At 50.7% G+C, this 21,881-nt stretch overlaps 2 protein-coding genes across 2 annotated transcripts in view; one reads left to right on the top strand and one right to left on the bottom strand.

Moving 5' to 3' along the window:
* Positions 1-5,190: 5,190 nt before the first annotated feature.
* mmachc (metabolism of cobalamin associated C) lies at positions 5,191-12,236 on the bottom strand. Its single transcript, XM_072510781.1, has 4 exons — positions 12,109-12,236; positions 10,104-10,298; positions 8,620-8,772; positions 5,191-6,238 (listed from the first exon to the last, which is right to left on the bottom strand). Exons 1-4 carry the CDS (start codon positions 12,178-12,180, stop codon positions 5,906-5,908), a joined length of 753 nt encoding a protein of 250 aa, XP_072366882.1. The 5' UTR covers positions 12,181-12,236; the 3' UTR covers positions 5,191-5,905.
* A 15-nt stretch (positions 12,237-12,251) lies between these two features.
* The window catches only part of LOC140426255 (uncharacterized), an 85,452-nt gene continuing 75,822 nt past the window's right edge, over positions 12,252-21,881 (top strand). Inside the window, exon 1 of the mRNA XM_072510780.1 lies at positions 12,252-12,310. The gene's annotated coding sequence lies outside the window, so the exon portion shown is untranslated. The remainder of the gene's footprint in view (positions 12,311-21,881) is intronic.

Below are 21,881 nucleotides of genomic sequence, written 5' to 3' on the forward strand. Positions count from 1 at the left end.
TCGTCAGATTCAGTTTATGTAGGGTCCCCCAACTCCTGGCTATCTGGATCCCCAGATACCGAAAGTTCCCCTCCGCCCTCCTCAGCGGTAGGTCCCCTATCCCTCTTTCTTGGTCCCCCGCCTGTAATACAAAGAGCTCACTCGTCCCTACATTGAGCTTATAGCCCGAAAACTCCCCAAACTCCCTTAGAGTCTGCATGACCTCCACCATCCCCTCCATTGGATCCGCCACGTACAGCAACAGGTCATCCGCATATAGCGACACCCGATGCTCTTCTCCCCCTCGGACCACCCCCCTCCATTCATTAGACTCCCTCAATGACATGTCCAATGGTTCGATCGCCAATGCGAACAACAGGGGGGACAGGGGGCACCCCTGCCTCGTCCCTCGGTACAGTCGAAAGTACTCCGACCTCTGCCGGTTCGTCACTACACTCGCCATCGGGGTTCTGTAAAGGAGCTTAACCCAATTGATAAACCCTACCCCGAACCCAAACCTACGCAGCACCTCCCAGAGGTACTCCCACTCTACTCGGTCAAAGGCCTTCTCCGCGTCCATAGCTACCACTATCTCCGCCTCTCCCTCCTCCGATGGCATCACCATCACGTTCAAGAGCCGCCGCACATTGGTGTTTAGTTGCCTGCCCTTTACAAATCCCGTCTGGTCCTCGCGGATTACCCCCGGGACACAGTCCTCGATCCTCGTGGCCAGCACTTTTGCCAGCAACTTTGCATCCACATTGAGGAGTGAGATCGGCCAGTACGATCCACATTGCAGTGGGTCCTTGTCCCGCTTTAGGATCAAAGAAATTGTCGCTTCCGACATTGTCGGGGGCAGGGTCCCCTCCTCTCTTGCCTCATTAAAGGTCCTCACCAGTAGCGGGGCCAACAGGTCTGCGTACTTCCTGTAGAACTCCACCGGGAATCCGTCCGGTCCAGGGGCCTTCCCCGCCTGCATGATCCCCAAACCCTTGCTCAGCTCCTCCAACCCAATTGGTGCCCCCAAACCAGCCACCTCTTGCTCCTCCACCCTCGGGAATCTCAGCTGATCTAGGAATCGTCTCATCCCCTCTTCCCCCACTTGGGGCTGGGATCTGTACAGCTCTTCATAAAAGGCCTTGAATACCTCGTTTATTTTCGTCGCACTCCGAACCGTGGCTCCCCTTCCATCTTTGACTCCCCCTATTTCCCTCGCTGCCATCCTCTTACGGAGCTGGTGTGCCAGCATCCGACTAGCCTTTTCCCAATACTTGTAGGTCGCCCCCTGTGCTTTCCTCCACTGTGCCTCCGCCTTCCCTGTGGTCAACAGGTCAAACTCCGTCTGGAGCCGTCGTCTTTCCCCAAGTAATTTTTCTTCCAGGGCCTCTGCGCATCTCCTGTCCACTCTCAAAATCTCCCCCACTAACCTCTCCCTTTCCATACCCTCTGTCTTCTCCCTTTGAGCCCTAATGGAAATTAGCTCTCCCCTGATCACCGCCTCCCATACCACCCCCACCCGCACCTCCCCGTTGTCGTTGGCCTCCAAGTACCTTTCGATACACCCCCTCACCTTCCCACACACCACCTCGTCCGCCAGCAGTCCCACATCCAGCCGCCACAGTGGGCGTTGGTCCCTCTCCTCTCCCAGCTCCAGTTCCACCCAGTGCGGGGCATGGTCTGAAACGGCTATAGCCGAATACTCCGTCCCCTCCACCCTCGGGATGAGCGCCCTACCCAGAACAAAGAAATCTATCCGGGAGTAGACTTTGTGTACATGGGAGAAGAAAGAAAATTCCCTCGCCTGCGGCCTTGCAAACCGCCATGGGTCCACTCCCCCATCTGATCCATAAACCCCCCCCCCCCCCCCCCCCCCCCCCCAAGTACCTTGGCCGCCGCCGGCCTCTTTCCAGTTCTTGATTTGGAGCGGACCAGTGCTGGATCCAACACTGTACTGAAGTCCCCTCCCATTATCAGGCCTCCTATCTCCAGGTCTGGAATGCGCCCCAACATGCGCTTCATGAATCCTGCATCATCCCAGTTTGGGGCGTATACGTTTACCAACACCACCCACGTCCCTTGCAGCCTACCACTCACCATTACATATCGCCCTCCATTGTCCGCGACAATAGTCTTGGCCTCGAATGACACCCGCTTTCCCACCAATATTGCCACCCCTCTATTCTTCGCGTCCAGTCCCGAGTGGAATACCTGTCCTACCCATCCCTTGCTTAACCTGATCTGATCCGCCAACTTTAGGTGCGTCTCTTGGAGCATGGCCACGTCCGCCTTCAGTCCCTTTAAGTGCGCAAACACTCGAGCTCTCTTCACCGGCCCATTCAGGCCCCTCACATTCCACGTTATCAGCCGGATTGGAGGGGCTCTCACCCCCCCACCACGCCCCACCGACTAACCATCTCCTTTTCTGGCCAGTCCCGTGTCCACGCCTCCCTCACCCTCCAGTCCCCCAGAGGGGGGACCCCCGTCCCGACCACCTCTTCTGTGTCCCATTCCCTTTCGGCCAGTGCAGCAGCAATCCTTTTCCCCCCCCCCTTGAGTCCAACTTTTCGGCTTGTACAAAGGTCCACGCCGCTTCAGGCGTTTCGAAGTAATAGTGTTGGCCCTTGTATGTGACCCACAGTCGCGCTGGCTGCAGCATTCCGAATTTCACTTCTTTCCGGTACAACGCCGCTTTGGCCCGGTTGAAACCCGCTCTCCGCTTTGCAACCTCCGTGCTCCAGTCCGGGTATATTCGGATCTCTGCATTGTCCCACTTACTGCTCCGCTCCTTCTTGGCCCATCTCAGGACCCACTCTCTGTCCGTGAAACGGTGGAACCTCACCACCATCGCCCTTGGCGGCTCATTTGCCTGGGGCTTCTTCGCCAGCACCCGATGTGCCCCGTCCAACTCCAGCGGCCTCGAAGGGGCCTTCGTGCCTATCATCGCCTCGAGCATCGTGCTCACGTATGCCCCGGCATCAGCCCCCTCCACTCCCTCAGGGAGACTCAGGATTCGCAGATTCTTTCTCCTCGACCTGTTCTCCAGGTCTTCGAGTCTTCCCGCCCACCTCTTGTGTAGCGCCTCGTTCTGCTCCACTCTCACCGCCAGGCCCACGAGCTCGTCCTCGTTCTGACTGACTCTTTTCTGTACCTCCTGGATCTTAGCTTCGTGGGCCTTCTGGGTGATCCCGAGACCTTCAATTGCCGAAAGCATAGGCGCCAACATCTCCTTGCGCATCTCCTCGCGCTGTTCCTTGAAGCAGCGCTTGATGAACTCCTGCAGCTCCCCTTTGTCCCTGGTCGCCGCCATTTTGTTTTCTTTCCCTCGCTTCTCCCGTTGCTCCAGTGCCGCTCCTTTGGCCGTTACACTTCTGGTCCGTTTCATAGAAGTTGGAGGGGGACCTCTCACTTCCCTTCCCCACGGGCTGCGTCAAAAAAAAAGTTCCGTTGGGGCTCCTCTAACGAGCCCGAAAGTCCGTGGTAGTGGGAGCTGCCGCATCGTGCGGCTTAGCTCCGCATAGCCGCAACCGGAAGTCGAGAGGGAATCCTTTTGGCAGTGTTCGCTTCACCAGTCTGCCCCAAAAAGTCTATGGAAACTCCCAAAAAAGGTCTGAGAGTCAGTTCCAGACGGGAGCTGCCGAATGTGCGACCTACTCCTCCATGGCCGCCACCGGAAGCCTCGTCCCTGCTTCTTCAATGGCCTTGGTAGATGTTTTCACAGTTGTTCCCTCTGCTGCTAGAATTCACCTTTGATAGAGTCAAGTCAGATTGCAGCTTTAAGCTTGCCCTTCCCCCGCCTGCATGCTGGAAGAGGCCTTTGTCTATTGCTGCAGCTCAAGCCAAATCTTTTACTGTTTCTGCCGGGTCTGGTAGCCAAAAGACATAACATTCCTGGGAGACACTGTTAGGGGAATGCTGCAGTCTTCTTCCCACACCGGGAAATGTCAAACAAATGCCGTGGGGGCCCTGTAAAAGAGCCCAAAAGTCCGTTCCAAGCGGGAGCTACCGAATATGTGACCTAGCTCTGCATAGCCGCACCCGGAAGTCGATAAGAGAGTTATTGTTAGTCCTGTGGAATAGTACTCAATTCACGTAATGTTGCCAATTTTGGATTGTATTTGTTTATTGTCACGTATAGTGAAAAGTATTTTTCTGCGTGCAGCTCAAAGAGATCATTTAGTACATGTAAAGAAAATACGTAATAGGGCAACACAATGTAAATACATAGACACCGTCATCGGGTGAAGCATACAGGAGTGTAGTATTAAACTATTCAATCCATAAGAGTGTCGTTTAGGAGTCTGGCAACAGCGGGGAAGAAGCTGTTCTTGAATCTGTTCGTGCGTGTTCTCAGACTTTTGTATCTCCTGCCCGATGGAAGAAGTTGGAAGAGTGAGTTAGCCGGGTGGGAGGGATCTTTGATTATGCTGCCCGCTTTGCCAAGGCAGCGGGAGGTGTAAGTAGAGTCAGTGGATCGGAGGCGGGTTTGTGTCATGGACTGGGCGGTGTTCACAACTCTCTGTTGCAGTCTTGGCCGAGCAGTTGCCATACCAGGCTGTGATGCAGCCAGATAGGATGCTTTCTATGGTGCACCTGTAAAAGTTGGTAAGAGTCAATGTGGACATGCCAAATTTCTTTAGTTTCCGGAGGAATTATAGGCGCTGTTGTGTTTTCTTGGTAGTAGCATTACGTGGGTGGACCAGGGCAAATTTTTGGTGATGTGCACACCTAGGAATTTGAAGCTGTCAACCATAGGCGGCACAATAGCATGGTTGCTTCACAGCGCCTGGGTCCCAAGTTCGATTCCGGCTTGGGTCACTGTCTGTGTGGGGTCTGCACCTTCTCCCAGTGTCTGCGTGGGTTTCCTCCAGGTGCTCCGGTTTCCTCCCACAAGTCCCAAAAGACGTGCTGTTAGGTGAATTGGACATTCTGAATTCTCCCTCCGTGTACCCGAACAGGCGCCAGAGTGTGGCGACTAGAGGTTTTTCACAGTAACTTCATTGCAGCGTTAATGTGAGGCTACTTGTGACAATAATAAAGTTTATTATTATTATTTTAGATTACAGGTGTGGAGTTGCTTTTGTTGTAAATTTGAAGGACAGGAGTTAGGTGTGGGAGCTCATACTGTAACATACTGTTTTACAATTGTTTGCAGTAATTTTACAATTTATAAAAAGGCAGAATTTGAAATATATTCAGTGGGACTCTCCAAAATGATTTCTAAAAGTAAACATTTATTTTAGATTTTTCATTGGTTTTCATGTTACTTTTTCACAAAGTATTTGTATCATACAGAGACTTGTGTGTACATTGGAGTTTTATTGCTCACTTCCAGGGTCAGCAGAATCTATGTCAACATTCAAGATCAGAATGGACAGATAGAACCGTGTTCACAGGTGGAAGATAAAAGCTGACAGACTAGTTGGGCCAAATGGCTTGTTTCCATGCTGTGACTTATTCTGTATTAGTTTCCATGTATTGGCTTCCACATTACGTTTTGAATAAACAACCTTGAATAAGCAAACCCAGAATATAAACTGAATGACATATTATTGGTGAACAAGCTCACTGAAAATCTCCAAATATTGCATTATTTTTGTGTTACTGGATTGAGCAATATTAAACTATGTAAACTTGTTTTCCCCACTCAAAGCAATATATAACTATATAGAAAACTAAAAATATCACCATATAAAAATTAAAGCCAATGTAGAGAAAACAGAGTTCTTTTTATAAAATATTTTAAAAACATACTTTATGGCATTGAGATGAAAACATACATTTATCCCCCACAAAAATAGAATAACCTTTTTACTCCCATAATTTATTTATTCAGCAGCTAAATAGTGAGTAAGTAGTCTCTATACGCTTTCCCCTCCACCAACCTCTCACCAAATGTTGTCATCTAGGCTTCATGACAGTGGAGATATTAAAAAGCTCCATGTGTTTTGCTTTGCTGATTTTCTCCTGAAATATTACTTTTCAGTCCAAGTAGTTTAAATCTTTCAGCAGGAGGTGTTGCAAAGTATTGTTTTTGTTCTTCAGAGTACCTTTCTTCTACATCAATGATATCGCGGTAGGTCCAGTCTCTCCAGTGAAAGTTAAAGCTTTCAAGTAATTGGATCTTTTTTTCATCTGTTGAAACACAATCCACAGGCAGCTTCTGCTCAAGGGATGGGACCTGGACATTTGGGAATATTAAGATTCCTCGTATTGCAAACCAGCCTCCATAGCGTGGATGAATGCACACTCCGTACATTTTCTATAAGAAAATGATTTAATATTTTTTATTAAATGCAAGACATTTATTGATTTATGCAGCTAATGTGATGGACAGATGACCAAATGGCAGATCTTATTCAATGACACTCTATAAAACGCGCCCTGAAGGCATCCAGTGGTTCAACAATATGACTCAGTTATTTCTCCTTTCTTGCAAGGAAGGATTTTTACTCCTCACTGGCTTTTCCCCACAAATGGCATAGTTGAGATCGAAAACTCATTTTGGGAGGAATAATAGACATCAATTATTTTCCTACTACTTTATGCCACATGTTGGATTCAATATGCTATGTCCCCAAAGTGCTCTTCCACTTTAAGGCCTAGATCCCTTCCAGATATCCATGCCAACTACAGAACATTTTCTAGTACCAAATGCCATCCTTGGCAGAGATGACAGCTAACAAGTCCCAGGCCTCTAACAATGCCACTCTGTTTGCTAGAAGCTCCACCACTATTTTTCTCTCCTGTATGGCAGCACCAAGTCTTCCACCTATTCCACTGGTCGAGATAGGCAACTTACCACGAAAGGGATCACAGGTTTAAATCATGCCAGTCAATTCCTTCTAAGCAGCTTATTTATGTACTTCAAAAAGACACCTATGGTCAAAAGTGGAGATGTTTGCTGATGATTGCACAATGTTCAGCATCATTCACGACTCCTCAGATACAGAAACAGTCCGGGTCCACATGCAGCAAGACCTGGACAATATTCAGGCTTGGGTTGATAAAGTATCAAGTAACAGTCACATCACACAAGCTCTAGACAATAACCATCTCCAACAGGAGAGAATCTAACCATTGGCCCTTGCTATTCAATGCCATGACCATTGATGAATCCTCCACTATCAATATCCTGTGGGTTAGTGTGGACCAGTAAATGCACTGGACTAGCCATATGTTTGCAACCGCAGATCAGAGGCTGGGAATTCTGAGGGGAGTAACAATTCACCTGACTCCCCAAATTCTGTCCACCATTAACAAGGGACAGGTCAGATGTGTGATGCATACTTTCCATTAGCCTGGATGAATGCAGCTCCAACACTCAAGAAGCTCAACACCATCCAGGTCAAAGCAGCTAGCTTGATTTGCACCCCATCACCGTAAACATTTACTTCCTTCACCCCTGGGATTTTCACAGTAATTTCATTGCAGTGTTAATGTAAGCCTACTTGTGACATTAATAAAGGATATTATTATGCAGTGGCAGCAGAGAGTACCATCAATAAGATGTTTGCAGCAACTCACTAAGGTATCTTTCACAGCAGTGTCCATGACCTCTACCATCTAAGAACACCACCACCTGCAAGTTCCCCTTCAGGCCACACACGATCCTGACTTGGAACTATATCACTATTCCCTCGCTATCACTGGGTCAAAATCCTGGAATTCTCTCCCAAACAACAGTTGTCCCTGAACCCGATGGACTACAAGCTGTTCAAGATGGCTCACCCCCACATTCTCAGGGACCTTTAGGGATGGCAATAAGTACTGGCCTTGCCAGAAATGCCGACAACATCCCACGGGAAAAAGAAAATTACATCACAGCTAGATGGTGTCATTATTTGGAAATAAATATTTTGGATGGGCCTACAAGCCGAGTTGCCGGAACACCTCACATCTGAAATGGTAATTTATGACTATTGAGAAACAGTCTGGATATGATGCTTGCAGCTGCTGATTTTTAAAATTTGTTCATGGGTTGTGGGCGTTGCTAGCTAGTCTCGCATTTATTGCCCATCCCCAATTGCCTTGGTCTTTGCTCAGAGGGCATTTAATAGTCAATCACATTGCTGTGGGTCTGGAGTCACATGTTGGCCAGACCAGTGAGGATGGCAGATTTTCTTCCCCAAAGAACATTAGTGAACCAGATAGGCTGCCATGTGGGCATTTCTAGCTTGGAGATTTTTAAAATCCACAAGCTCCACACATGACATTGTAGTTAAGGCTTGAGAGCTGTGGGCGTGTAGTGAGACAGGAGAAGGGAGAATCAAATCTTCATCAAGAAGAATACAAATTGGTCTTCCTTTCCATTTATTCTTTGTCCTGGCATTGTAGGAAACTTTGGCCGTGGAGAGGCAGTCTTTCTCAAATCAACCAGCCAGATCTGGCAATGAATGACAAGATCTAATCAACAGTAAAATATGCCAATGCATTCCATATAATTCTCCTTGATAAACCTGGGGTGCTACATGCTGATATGTTAATGCTCTCAGCCAACAAATGGCAAAATGCAGATTGCAGCTGCAATTCACAAAACTGCTAAGTTCATGCCTTATTGGAAACATTTTTAAGTAGGCAATTCAAAGCAAAGTGCAAGCGTTCCTCCTCTCCTTCACAGAAGACAGTTGCTCTCTCCCTTACTTTTTCTCCCCAGGGGTTTTGCTGCACATGCTTCATTTGATAATAATAGGTTGCTCCAGCCACATGTGCAGCTGTCTGTACCAAAACCTTTGGCTTTCGATTAGGAAGCATCTCAAAGTCATGAATGGCTTCAATCCTCTGATCAGAGAAGTTCTAGAGCAAGAAAAGAAGAAAATGTTATTCTCTTAATGTAAGAGTTCTGAAGGACCAGATAAATGGCATCCATAATAATAACGGTAATATTTTCAAAGAAAACTTTGTTAAATCATTCACAACATTCTCAAGTTTACTGACTACATAAATGCTCAATATCCTAAATAAATTATTATATTTGATCTAATTACAGTCTTCCTGCATGTGGACCAAGCCAAACCACTAATTGCCCTAATACTAATCTATCAGGTTTTGTTTCTAAGCCCATATGTTCTCTCTAAGCTCAACTCATCAATAAAACTCTATTCCTTCCCACTCAATTCCATTCCCAGTAAACTACTAACCCCCCCACATTTCCTTTCAGGTCACTTAAGTTAGCTGATAATGCAAGTAGTTCCTCCTGCCAATTTCCTTTTAACTTTCAAAGCCTATCCTTTGTCAGAAAATCCATCTTCAACCTCGCATGACTCCCCAAAGTCTTGTTATATGTTGTCACCTCCAAAATTGATCCTGATGTGCAAACCCTCCAGAATTCAAGAACCCTTCAACTCCACTTTTTCTATCTGTTCTTGATCATCTCGACCCATCTATAAACCTGTCTCTCCTTGGGAGGGGGCCGGTTTAGCTCAGTTGGCTAGACAGACAGTCTGTAATACAGAGCGAGGCCAACAGCGCAGGTTCAATTCCTGTACCGGCTGAGGTTATTCATGAAGGCCCCATCTTTTCAACCTTGCCCCTCACCTGACATGTGGTGATCCTCAGGTTAACTCACCACCAGTCAGCTCTTCCTGTCAAAGGGGGAAAAAAATCAGCTGATAGTCATCTGGGACTATGGCGACTATACTTTATACTTAATGCGATGACGATGTCGAACCCATAAGGTTCAGCAAATTCCTTAAATACTCTGGACATAAAATGGGTTTAATATTTTTGCACCATGCTGGTACTATATAGACACAAGCTATATTAATGCATCAGCGATTGTGAATAATAATCAGCAAAAAAAAAAGACAAGACTTTAAGAAATAGTGACATTAAATTTGAAAAATTTTAATAACATTTTAGTAGCAGTAAATTCTCAACATATCCCGATATGACAATCAAATAATTACCAACATTAAGGGTTATGTAAGAACATAAGAACTAGGAACAGGAGTAGGCCATCTGGCCCCTCGAGCCTGCTCCGCCATTCAATGAGATCATGGCTGATCTTTGTGGACTCAGCTCCACTCTCCGGCCCGGTTACATCTCCTAGTAAATACTATTTAACACTCCCATTCATTCAGCGGGTCTTAAGTATTAAAGACATTAAGTAAAACATGCGTATTTACTTCTTTGACAAGTGAAAAATAAAGAACAGCACACTCATCAATAGGGTCTCGAACAGTGGATAATTGCTTGTCTGCAATGAAAGGTTTGAAGGCTTTCTCAAACATCTGAGGTGTGCTGAGGACAACAAAGACCAATGTGTCATCTGGGTACTGAAGGTGGAAGGAGGGTTGTAAGACAGCATTATACCAACCAATCTGTGGGGGGAAAAAACACAAAGCAGTGTTATAAGAAAGCCAACAGCAAAAAAACTAAAAAAGACGAATACAGATAAAATCTCTATATATTAAAAACTACAGCAGGCGTGGAGGCGGCCTGCTATGATTCCTGTCCTGCAAACTGGTTCCCCATTGGCGGCCATCTTCTGGGGCGATCAGGCCTGAATGGGCCCAGCTGCTGCTCGGGTGTTCCAGGTGGTGTGGTGACGCCTTGTTCCGCCCGCTGCCCACTAGATGCTCCAGGGACAGGAGGGGGAGGGAGAGGGGGGGCACCTTCTCTCCCTCAGGGTGCCCAATGGAGTTTCAGGAGTCGGCCTACACTCCAACCGTCCGCCTCCTCCGGTGTTCCTACCTCCACCTGCTATACCGGGTCAGCTGTGCGGCACGCACCAGATAGTGGCCCAGATGCCTCTCCATTAAAGTGCCCAACCAAGGCGAGTGTCTCTGGGATGGTGGAGGTGTTGGAGGGTCATCCTCCAGCTCGAGCTCCAGGGTCTCCTCTCGGGCAGAGGGCTGCCATCTGAGCTGCTCTCCTAGCTGCTTGGCTCATGGGGGGGGGGCCTCGGCTGTGGCACTGGTTATGGGCGGTGGATGCCAGATGGACCCGCCCTATCACTAGCAGGTCCTGCAACACACAGGACAAGATGCAAGATTAGACCATGGAACGGTGAGCGTGTGGGTAGGTTGGGGGTAACGATGGGTTTGGGGGGGGGGGGGGGGGGAGGGGGGGCGTTGATACGCATGTCATGGGGAACCGCAACTCAGCAGGGTTTCACTTCTTCGCCCGTGGCCGAACTCCACCTCAGCGACCTCCCTTTCCTCTGGGCTCTCTTGACAGCGACAGTGAGGGGCCGCAGGTCTGGCGGTCTCCCTCTGGCTTCTCCCACTCACAGCGCTTGTGCGTGGCCTTCTCCTTTTTGGGGGGGGGGGGGGGGGGGGGAACAGAAAATTAGTGTTAGACAGTCCGATGCATGCAGCCCAGTGCTGGTGGTCTCAGTGGCCAGGTCACCCGGCCATGGCAGCCGGTATGGGTACCGGCATGTGGTGCACTGTGGGAGTTTGCCCATCCTTTGGGTGGGGGTGGCAGGGACACGGTTCTGCCCTATGCACCTGGAGCAGGTTATGCAATGTTTTACGGCACTACTGGCTGGTCCAGATGACATGGCCAACTGCCCACGCCGTTGCACCTCTGCCACCCGCACCCAGGCATGGCAAATGGCGGCAACTGACAGCCTCCTTCCTGGGCCGGGGTAAAGGGTCATCCTCTTTTCCACGGCGTCCAGGAGAGTCTTGAGCTCTGCGTCCATGAACCTTGGGGCTGCTCTCCTCGCTGCCATCTTGTTGGCTGGGATGGTCTGTGTAGGGTGAAGTGTATATGTGCGGCTGCAGCCCGTCAGCCTACTGAGTGTCAATCGCAAAAACGGCGAATTCCACCCTGTTTCTTATTAGAATCGATTGTGTTCCACGTGGCGCTGTGAGCTGAAACGGTAGAGGTGCAGCGCCAGTTTTGCTGTCGTTAAAGTCCACAAATTCTGCATCGACGTTAACACTTACAGCGTCTCACAGCGGAGAATCCCACCCACCATTTAAATGCTCTAAATTCTACTTCAAGTTGCACTGAATACTAACAACGGGAGTCAACCCGAAATTTACACCCCCCCCCCCAAATCCATCCCAACCCATCACCTCACCCACATTGCCCCACCCCATGCCCCGCCCCTCTCCCCCCATATCGCACCCCTCCTCCATATTACACCGCCCAGGGGCCTGCTATCCGAGGTGTATTTACCTTGAACGGGTGGCACTCGAAGCCGAGCGGACCCAAAAACGCGCTCAGCTGCTGCTGTATTGCAGCCGCCATGACCTCATGGTGCTGTGACGCAATATCCGGCTCAAGGGCAATTACAAACTACAACTCCCAGACGGCCCGGCACCATACGTCCTGGCGTCACGCGAAGCGACGCTCATTTAAACTTCGGGGAGCCGCTGAGGTGAGTGAATGTTGTGTTCTTCACACCGCGTCCTCCTAACGGCAAGCAAGGCCAGGCTTTGCTGCAGTAAGAACCATGGGCTCGAGTGCAGCGTTTATACTCTGTGAAATATCAACTTAGCCCAATGTTTTTAGTGAAAATGGCGACACCACAGTTGGTGAAGGTTAAGGGCCTGTATTATTTAAGCTTCCCTCTTCCACAGAGTTTGATATGGGGTTAGCCTTCTGCAAAGACTCTTCCTTCACTGTTGTCCAGAGACTGCTGTTATCTTCCCAATATCCAAATGCAGCAGTTCCATTTCCAACAATGAGATCTCCTTTCCCTTTTGCATTGCCCACTTCTAAGCTACCTCCTGGATGTTCTTCTCTTCCTTGTCTTCATTTTAGCGACATCATTGGTTTGGGATGAATTTTCACCCGCGAATGATACGATGCCAGATCTGTTGTCAGACTGTTGTTGCTACATCAACTCCGAAATTAATCACAACTTCCTCCAGCTCGCTGTAGGAAAGACGCAAAGTCATTTGCTTTTGGTTCCTGCTGCTAACTCCATCTACCCCCTCAAACTGAATCTGACCATTTGCAATACCTGATGGATGCTGAGCTGAACTCTTAAACCTCATCTTAACCAACTAATTGTTCCCGTAACAGCCTCCCCGAGCAGGCGCCAGAATGTGGCGACTAGGGGCTTTTCACAGTAACTTCATTTGAAGCCTACTTGTGACAATAAGCGATTTTCATTTCATTCAGAGGTAGTAGCGTCGCCCGTTAAATTGAATGCATTCTGGTGCAGGGAGACGGTGTAGATGTCGAGCTGCTGGGTGAGTTTGAATTATTATGGGTAGGATATGGACAGATGCATTTTGGACAAATTGGAATTTATGGAGGCTCGTTGATAAGAAGGTCATCATAGACAGCATTGAAGTATTTGAGTCTGCTTTTAGGTAAATTTGGGCATTCTGAATTCTCCCTCTGTGTACCCGAACAGGTGCCGGAATGTGGTGACTAGGGGCTTTTCACGATAACTTTATTGCACTGTGGCAATAAAGATTATTAAAGTGACAACTGCACTGATTAGAGTTTTAAAGACCAAGGTGGAATGAAACCAAACAAAAAACGGTGGCAGTAAGGGAACTTGGTGATGGAGACAATGTGTAGTTTAATATTGAGCACATTTGGTGGCTTCTGGTTGTGGCTATGCGGAGCTAAGTCGCAGATTCGGCAGCTCCCGCTAGAAATTGACTTTTGGGCTCTTTTCAGGGCCCCAAACAGCACTTATTCGACGTTTCCCAGTGTGGGAAGGAGTTTGCAATAGTTCCCCGACAGTATATGGCTTGTACCAGGAACGGGGCGACTAAAAAAGTGGTAGTGGACCCGAAGAAGGTGCGAGGGAAGAACAGCAAAATGGCGGCTGGGCGGGGACCAGGCAGCATGGATGCAGTGGGCGCAGGAGCAGCAAGAGGTTATCCAGCACTGCTTCAGGGAGATTAAAGCGGACCTGCTGGAGCCGATGAAGGCTTCTATCGATAAGCTGCTTGACACCCAGACTGCCCAGGGGGTGGCGATCTGCGAGGCACTCCACAAAAAATGTCAGGAACGGTTCGAGGAGATGGAGAATCGGTTGAGGCGGAAGAATTTGCGGATTCTGGGCCTCCTGGAGGGGTCAGACATGGGGGCCTATGTGGTCACTATGTTGAACCCGCTGATGGGAGCGGGGTCCTTCCAGGGGCGCCTGGAGCTGGAAGGGGCCCCATAGACTGTTGGCGAGGAGGCCCAAGGCTAACAAGCCTCCGTGGGCAGTGCTGGTGTGGTTCCATCGGTTTGCTTACCGGGAGTGCATGCTCAGGTGGGCCAAGAAAGAGAGGAGCAGCAGGTGGGAGAACGCGGAGGTTCGAATATACCAGGAGTGCGGAGGTGGCAAAGAAGAGGGCCGGGTGTGGTGGTATGTATTAGGAGTAATACGGTACACCATGAATGCCGAGGAGCTATTGGAGGACAGATGCTGGGTCCCGATTGGATCTGCCGCCTACTGGGCTCCACCCAGATAGGCGGGGTATAAGAACCCGGTTTACTCCCCGCAGCTGCATTCTGTGACTGAGCTGCTGGGGAACAAGTCTGAACAAGTCTGCTCAATAAAGCCTCGATTGAAGTTCTCTACGTCTCGCCTCGTGTGTGATCGATGGTGTTACACCGGGTACAATCGGGCGAAGGCGGTGCTGCACAGGAAGGGGGTGAAGTTTGGCATGCTGCAGCCGGCGCGACTGTGGGTCACCTACAAGGACCAGCACCATTATTTTGAGTCTCCGGAGGAGGCGTGGGCCTTTGTTCAGGCCGAGAAGCTGGACACAAATTGAGGGTCGGGATGGGTGGTTGGGGATTGCTGTTGATGTGTGACATTTTGAGGGGGGGGGGGGGGTTCTTTGCTCTTGTTTCGTTTTGGTTCGGGTGGTTAGGGTGGGTTGTGCAGTGTTTTGGTTGGGGCTGTCAGGGGGGCTGTCGGAGGGGGGTAAGTAAATGGAGCAGGAGTGGATGGCCAGTAGGGTGGATGACTGGTAGGGGGATGAGGCCCCGCGGGGGAGGGGGAGGCCCGAGTTGGGGGTGAGGGGACTGAGCCTGTAAAAGGAGCTGCGTCAGAGGTGGTGGGGCCGGGTAGGTGGAAAGTGCGGGCTTTTACCCGTGCTGAAGACTGGAGGGGGCCGGGGCGGCGGGGAAGCGAGGGTTGTTTCCCGCGCTTGGGATGGAAGGGGGAGGTGGAGCGCCTGCGGATGGGTAATGGAGGAGGAGAGTATGTCCCACAATGGGAGGAGTTGAAGGAGAGGCGGGAGTCGCCGGGGTCAGCAGGAGTCAGCTGACTTGCGGGAGTGCAATGGGGGGAGTAAAGCAGCTGGGAGGGGTCCTGGGTGGGGGGGGAACCGGGTTGCTGCTGCTATGGCCAAGGGGGAGCTGGAGTGAGTAGAGGGGATTGGGACGGGTGTCTGCCGCCGTGGGAAACGGGCCGGGCGTGGGGTGCGGGCGCGTGGCTGGCCGAGGAGGGGTTATGGCTAGTCGCCGGGGGAGGGGGGGCAGGTAGCCCCTGATCCGGCTGATAACCTGGAATGTAAGGGGACTAAACGGGCCGGTCAAGCGGGCCCGGGTGTTCGCGCACCTGAAGGGGCTGAAGGCGGATGTGGTCATGCTCCAGGAGACACACCTGAAGGTGGCAGACCAGGTAAGATTGAGGAAAGGGTGGGTAGGTCAGGTGTTTCATTCGGGGCTGGATGCCAAAAATTGGGGGGTGGCGATCTTGGTGGGAAAGAGGGTGTCGTTCGAGGCGTCGAGCATTGTGACGGACAATGGCAGTAGGTACGTAATGGTAAGCGGTAAGCTGCAAGGGGAGAGGGTGGTGCTGGTCAATGTGTATGCCCCGAACTGGGGCGATGCGGGTTTTATGCGGCGCATGTTGGGTCGGATCCCGGACTTGGAAGTGGGGGGCCTGATAATGGGGGGGGGGACTTTAACACGGTGTTGGATCCGGCACTGGATCGCTCCAGGTCTAGGACGGGTAGGAAGCCGGCGGCGGCTAAGGTGCTGAGGGGGTTTATGGACCAGATGGGAGGGGTGGACCCTTGGAGATTTGCAAGGTCAGGAGCTAGGGAATTTTCATTCTTCTCGCACGTTCATAAGGCTTATTCCCGGATCGACTTTTTTATTATGAGTCGGGTGCTGCTAGCGAGAGTAGAGGATACCGAGTATTCGGCAATAGCCATTTCGGATCACACCCCGCATTGGGTAGACTTAGAGCTGGGGGAGGAGAGGGACCATCGCCCGTTGTGGCGCTTGGAGGTGGGGATGTTGGCGGACGAGGAGGTGAGTGAGAGGGTCTGAGGAAGCATAGAGACATACCTGGAGGCCAACGATAATGGAGAGGTCCGAGTGGGGATGGTATGGGAGGCGCTGAAGGTGGTGGTTAGGGGAGAGCTGATCTCCATTAGGGCCCACAAGGAGAGGAGCGAGCAGAGGGAGAGTCTGGTGGGGGAGATGGTGAGGGTAGACAGGAGGTATGCGGAGGTGCCTGAGGAGGGACTGTTGAGGAAGAGGCGCAGCCTCCAGGCCGAATTCGACTTGTTGACCACCAGGAAGGCAGAGGTGCAGTGGAGGAAGGCCCAGGGGGCGATTTATGAGTATGGGGAATAGGCAAGTCGGATGCTGGCGCATCAGCTTCGGAAGTGGGACGCAGTTAGGGAGATCAGGGGAGTTAAGGATAGGGGAGGGAGTGTGGTGCAGAGTGGAGTTGGCATCAATGGGGTCTTCAGGGACTTTTATGAGGAACTATCGGTCCGAGCCCTCACTGGAGGAGGGAGGGATGGGCCGCTTTCTGAATCAATTGAGGTTTCCGAAGGTGGAGGAGGAGCTGGTGGCGGGATTTGGGGCCCCGATTGGGCTGGAGGAGCTGGCTAGAGGGATAGGGAGCATGCAGGTGGGGAAGGCACCGGGGCCGGACGGTTTCCCAGTCGAATTCTACAAGAAATATGTGGACCTGCTGGGCCCGTTGCTAGTTAGGACCTTCAGTGAGGCATGGGAGGGGGGGGGGGCATTGCCCCCGACGATGTCCCGGGCACTGATCTCCTTGATCCTGAAGCGAGACAAGGGTCCCCTGCAGTGTGAGTCTTAAAGGCCGATTTCGCTATTAAACGGAGTGCCAAGGTACTGGCGAAGATCTTAGCTACGAGAATGGAGGATTGTGTGCCGCAGGTCATCCATGAGGATCAGACGGGGTTTGTGAAGGGGAGGTAGTTGAACGCGAATGTGCGGAGGCTCCTGAACGGTATTATGATGCCGGGGAGGCGGAGATGGACGCCGAGAAGGCCTTCGATAGGGTAGAGTGGGGGTACTTGTGGGAGGTGTTGAAGAGGTTCGGGTTTGGGGAGGGGTTTGTCAGGTGGGTTAGGCTGTTGTACGCGGTCCCGATGGCGAGTGTGGCAACGAACAAGAGGAGGCCTGAGTACTTTCGGTTGCATCGAGGGACGAGGCAGGGGTGTCCCTTGTCCCCCCTGCTCTTCGCATTGGCGATTGAACCCCTGGCTATGGTACTGAGGGAGTCGAGGAACTGGAGGGGGTTGGCGCGGGGTGGGGAGGAGCAGAGGGGGGTGTCGCTCTATGCAGACGACTTGCTGCTATATGTGACGGACCCGGTGGTGGGAATGCCGGAGGTAATGAGGTTCCTCAGGGAGTTCGGGGATTTCTCAGGGTACAAGCTCAACATGGGGAAGAGCGAGTTGTTCGTGGTTCACCCAGGGGACCAGGAGAGGGGGATAGACGCGCTCCCACTAAAAAGGGCGGCGAGGAGCTTCAGGTATTTGGGGGGCCAGGTGGCCAGGAGCTGGGGGGCCCTGCATAGACTCAATTTCACAAGGCTGTTGGAGCAAATGGAGGAGTTCAAGAGGTGGGACGCTGTCCTTGGCGGGTAGGGCGCAGTCAGTTAAGATGACTGTGCTCCCAAGGTTTTTGTTCCTGTTCCAGTGCCTCCCCGTGTTTATCCCGAAGGCCTTTTTTAGGCGGGTTAACAGGAGCATAACGGGGTTTGTGTGGGCGCGAGGGACTCCCGAGGTTGAGAAGGGTATTCCTGGAGCGGAGTAGGGATAGGGGGGTCTGACGCTGCCCAACCTCTGTGGGTACTACTGGGCCGCCAATGCGGCGATGGTGCGCAAGTGGGTGATGGAGGGGGAGGGGGCTGCATGGAAGAGGCTGGAGACGGCGTCTTGTGAGGGTACGAGTCTGGAGGCGCTGGCAACGGTGCCGCTGCCGCTCCCTCCAATGAGGTATACCAGGAGCCCGGCAGTGGCGGCTACCCTTAAAATCTGGGGGCAGTGGAGGTGGCACAGGGGGGAAATTGGGGCCTCGGTGTGGACCCCAATACGAGGGAACCACCGGTGTGTCCCAGGGAGAATAGATGGAGGGTTTTCGGGGTGGCACAGGGCAGGGATAGGAAGGTTGGGGGACCTGTTTGTGGACGGGAAGTTCGCGAGCCTGGGGGAGCTGGAGGAGAAGTATGGGCTCCCCCCGGGGAACACCTTCAGATATTTGCAGCTATGAGCATTTGCCAGGCGGCAAGTGGTGGGATTCCCACGGCTATTGCTACGCACAGTACAGGACAGGGTGCTCTCGGAGGGGTGGGTTGGAGTGGGGAAGATCTCGGAAACTTACCAGGTGATGCAGGAGGAGGAGGAGGCCTCGGTGGTGGAGTTGAAAGGTAAGTGGGAGGAGTAGTTGGGGGAGGAGATCGAAAAGGTGACGTGGGCTGATGCCCTAGGGAGGGTGAACTCTTCCCTCTTCGTGCGCGAGGCTCAGCCTCATACAGTTTAAGGTGCTGCACAGGGCACACATGACCGGGACAAGGATGAGTCGGTTCTTTGGGGGAGAGTACAGGTGTGTTCGGTGCTTGGGGAGCCCAGCAAATCACACCCATATGTTCTGGGCATGCCCAGCGCTGGAGGAATTTTAGAAGGGGGTAGCGAGGACGGTGTCGGGGGTGGTAGGATCCAGGGTCAAGCCGGGCTGGGGGCTCGCAATATTTGGGGTTGCAGAGGGGCTGGGAGTGCAGGCGGCGAAAGAGGCCGGTATTCTGGCCTTTGCGTCTCTGGTAGCCCAGCGAAGGATTCTTCTTCAGTGGAGGGATGCGAGGCCCCCCAAGCGTGGAATCTTGGATCAACGATATGGCGGGGTTTATTAAATTGGAGCGGGTGAAATTCGCCTTAAGGGGATTGGTACAAGGGTTCTTCAGGCGGTGGCAACCGTTCTTGGACTTCGTGGCAGAACGGTAGATAAGGGTCAGTAGCAGCAGCAACCCGGGGGGGGGGGGGTGCTATTCTTTTTTGTTATTTGCACTGGGGGATCTGAGGGGCTGTATATATTTACTATGTTTGCTTTGTGTTAATTTGGGGTGTTAATTTATTATTTATGTACAGGGGGAGGGGGGGCACGGGGGTTGTCTTACTGTGTTTTACATTTAATTCTGTTGGGTTTCTTTTCCATTCTGTTGATATTTTGTGAAAAGCTTAATAAAAATTATTTAAAAGAAAAATATTGAGCACATTTCAAAGGCTGTACATAGTTTTGTTCAGTAAGAAGTCTTACAACAGGTTAAAGTCCAACAGGTTTGTTTCAAACCCTAGCTTTCGGAGCACTGCTTCCTCAGGTGAATGATTCACCTGAGGAAGGAGCAGTGCTCAGAAAGCTAGTGTTTGAAACAAACCTGTTGGACTTTAACCTGGTGTTGTAAGACTTACTGTGCTCACCCCAGTCCAATGCCGGCATCTCCACATCATAGTTTTGTTCAACATGAGTGATTGTCAGATGGAGGAGCTGGGTAATCAGTGGCAAGTATTGAAGTGTAACAGAAACCAAATGGTAAATCTTAATACTTCTCATTCAACTGAAGAATGTTAGGACTCAGTTGCACTTTGATGTCATAAGAGACATTTTGACAGGATAGAAGTGGTTGTATTGTTGGGCTAAATAAGAATATATCTAGTTAATAACTAATTTGTTCTTCCATCTGGGCAACATCACTGGTTTCTACTAATCAGCCAATTAACCTAACCTAAAATTCCTAACTTCCTATTTTGAAGAGAGACTTAAATAAACATTATAAACATAATTATGTCTTAATACTTTTCTCCCCAAAACCCTGTGTTCTCAGACTGCTTATCTGACTTTGTCTAGGATGAGCAACAATTTCCTACATTTTCACATTGGGAAAACAGAAGCTGTTGGCTTCATCCCCCATCACGAACTCGGCACCCTTCTTGCTGATGCCGTTACTTCCCTTGGCTACTGGAGTGGGTTGGGTGGGATTTTGGGTTGAATTGGGATTTCCAAATTCAACTGTGTGCTTGGTCCAAAACAGTTTCCAGTCTCATATTCTCTCCATCACAAAGGATGCTACTTGCATTTTTCTAACATCACTTGTCAATGCCCCTGCTCCAGCCCATCTACTGTCAAACCCTCATCATCATCACCACCCCCCCCTCCCCCTCCCAGTCCTTTTTTATTTTATTTTGCTTTTCGCAGGATTTGGAACTCACTGGCTAGGCCAACATTTATTGCCATTTTGAGTAGGTAGTGGTGAAGATGCTACCTTAACCCATTGCAGTCCATGTTGTGTAGGTACACCCACAGTGCTGTTAGAACTGAGAGTTCCCCACCCTGCGATATTCACCGGTTTGCCCCGGGGAGGATGGACGGGGGTTCCGAATTTGGCGGAGAGCGGGGATAAAGAACAAAGAACGAAGAAAAGTACAGCACAGGAACAGGCCCTTCAGCCCTCCAAGCCCATGCCGACCATGCTACCCGACTAAACTACAATCTTCTACACTTCCTGGGTCTGTATCCCTCTATTCCCATCCTATTCATGTATTTGTCAAGATGCTCCTTAAATGTCACTATCATCCCTGCTTCCACCACCTCCTCCGGTAGCGAGTTCCAGGCACCCACTATCCTCTCTGTGTAAAAAGACTTGCCTCGTACATCTCCTCTAAACCTATGCCCCCTAGTAATTGACCCCTCTACCCTGGGGCAAAGCCTCTGACTATCCACTCTGTCTATGCCCCTCATAATTTTGTTGACGTCTATCAGGTCGCCCCTCAACCTCCGTCGTTCCAATGAGAACAAACCGAGTTTATTCAACCGCTCCTCATAGCTAATGCCCTCCATACCAGGCAACATTCTGGTAAATCTCTTCTGCACCCTCTCTAAAGCCTCCACATCCTTCTGGTAGTGTGGCGACCAGAATTGAACACTATACTCCAAGTGTGACCTAACTATGGTTCTATACAGCTGCGACATGACTTGCCAATTCTTATACTCAATGCCCCGGCCAATGAAGGCAAGCATGCCGTATGCCTTCTTGACTATCTTCTCCACCTGTGTTACCCCTTTCAGTTACCTGTGGACCTGTACACCTAGATCTCTCTGACTTTCAATACTCTTGAGGGTTCTACCATTCACTGTATATTTCCTACTGCATTAGACCTTCCAAAATGCATTACCTCACATTTGTCCGGATTAAACTCCATCTGCCATCTCTCCGCCCAAGTCTCCAAACAATCTAAATCCTGCTGTATCCTCTGACAGTCCTCATCGCTATCCGCAATTCCACCAACCTTTGTGTCGTCTGCAAACTTACTAATCAGACCAGTTACATTTTCCTCCAAATCATTTATATATACTACAAACAGCAAAGGTCCCAGCACTGATCCCTGCGGAACACCACTAGTCACAGCCCTCCAATTAGAAAAGCATCCTACCATTGCTACTCTCTGCCTTCTATCGAGAGTATGGGGGACTTGTTTATAGAAGGAAGCTTCTGAGTATGGGGGCGCTGGAGGAGAAGTTTGCATTGGCTGGACGAAATGAATTTCAATATCTGCAGGTGCGGGACTTTCTGCGGAGGCAGGTACCAACCTTCCCACTCCTGCCACCAAGGGGGATTCAGGATAGGGTGGTTTCTAGAGGATGGATAGGAGAGGGGAGCATCTCGGACCATAAAGAGCTTATGGGATCAGAGGAGATGCAGACCGAGGAGCTGAAGCAAA

This window comes from Scyliorhinus torazame, chromosome 7, assembly GCF_047496885.1.
Source record: "Scyliorhinus torazame isolate Kashiwa2021f chromosome 7, sScyTor2.1, whole genome shotgun sequence".
Classification (NCBI taxonomy): domain Eukaryota; kingdom Metazoa; phylum Chordata; class Chondrichthyes; order Carcharhiniformes; family Scyliorhinidae; genus Scyliorhinus; species Scyliorhinus torazame.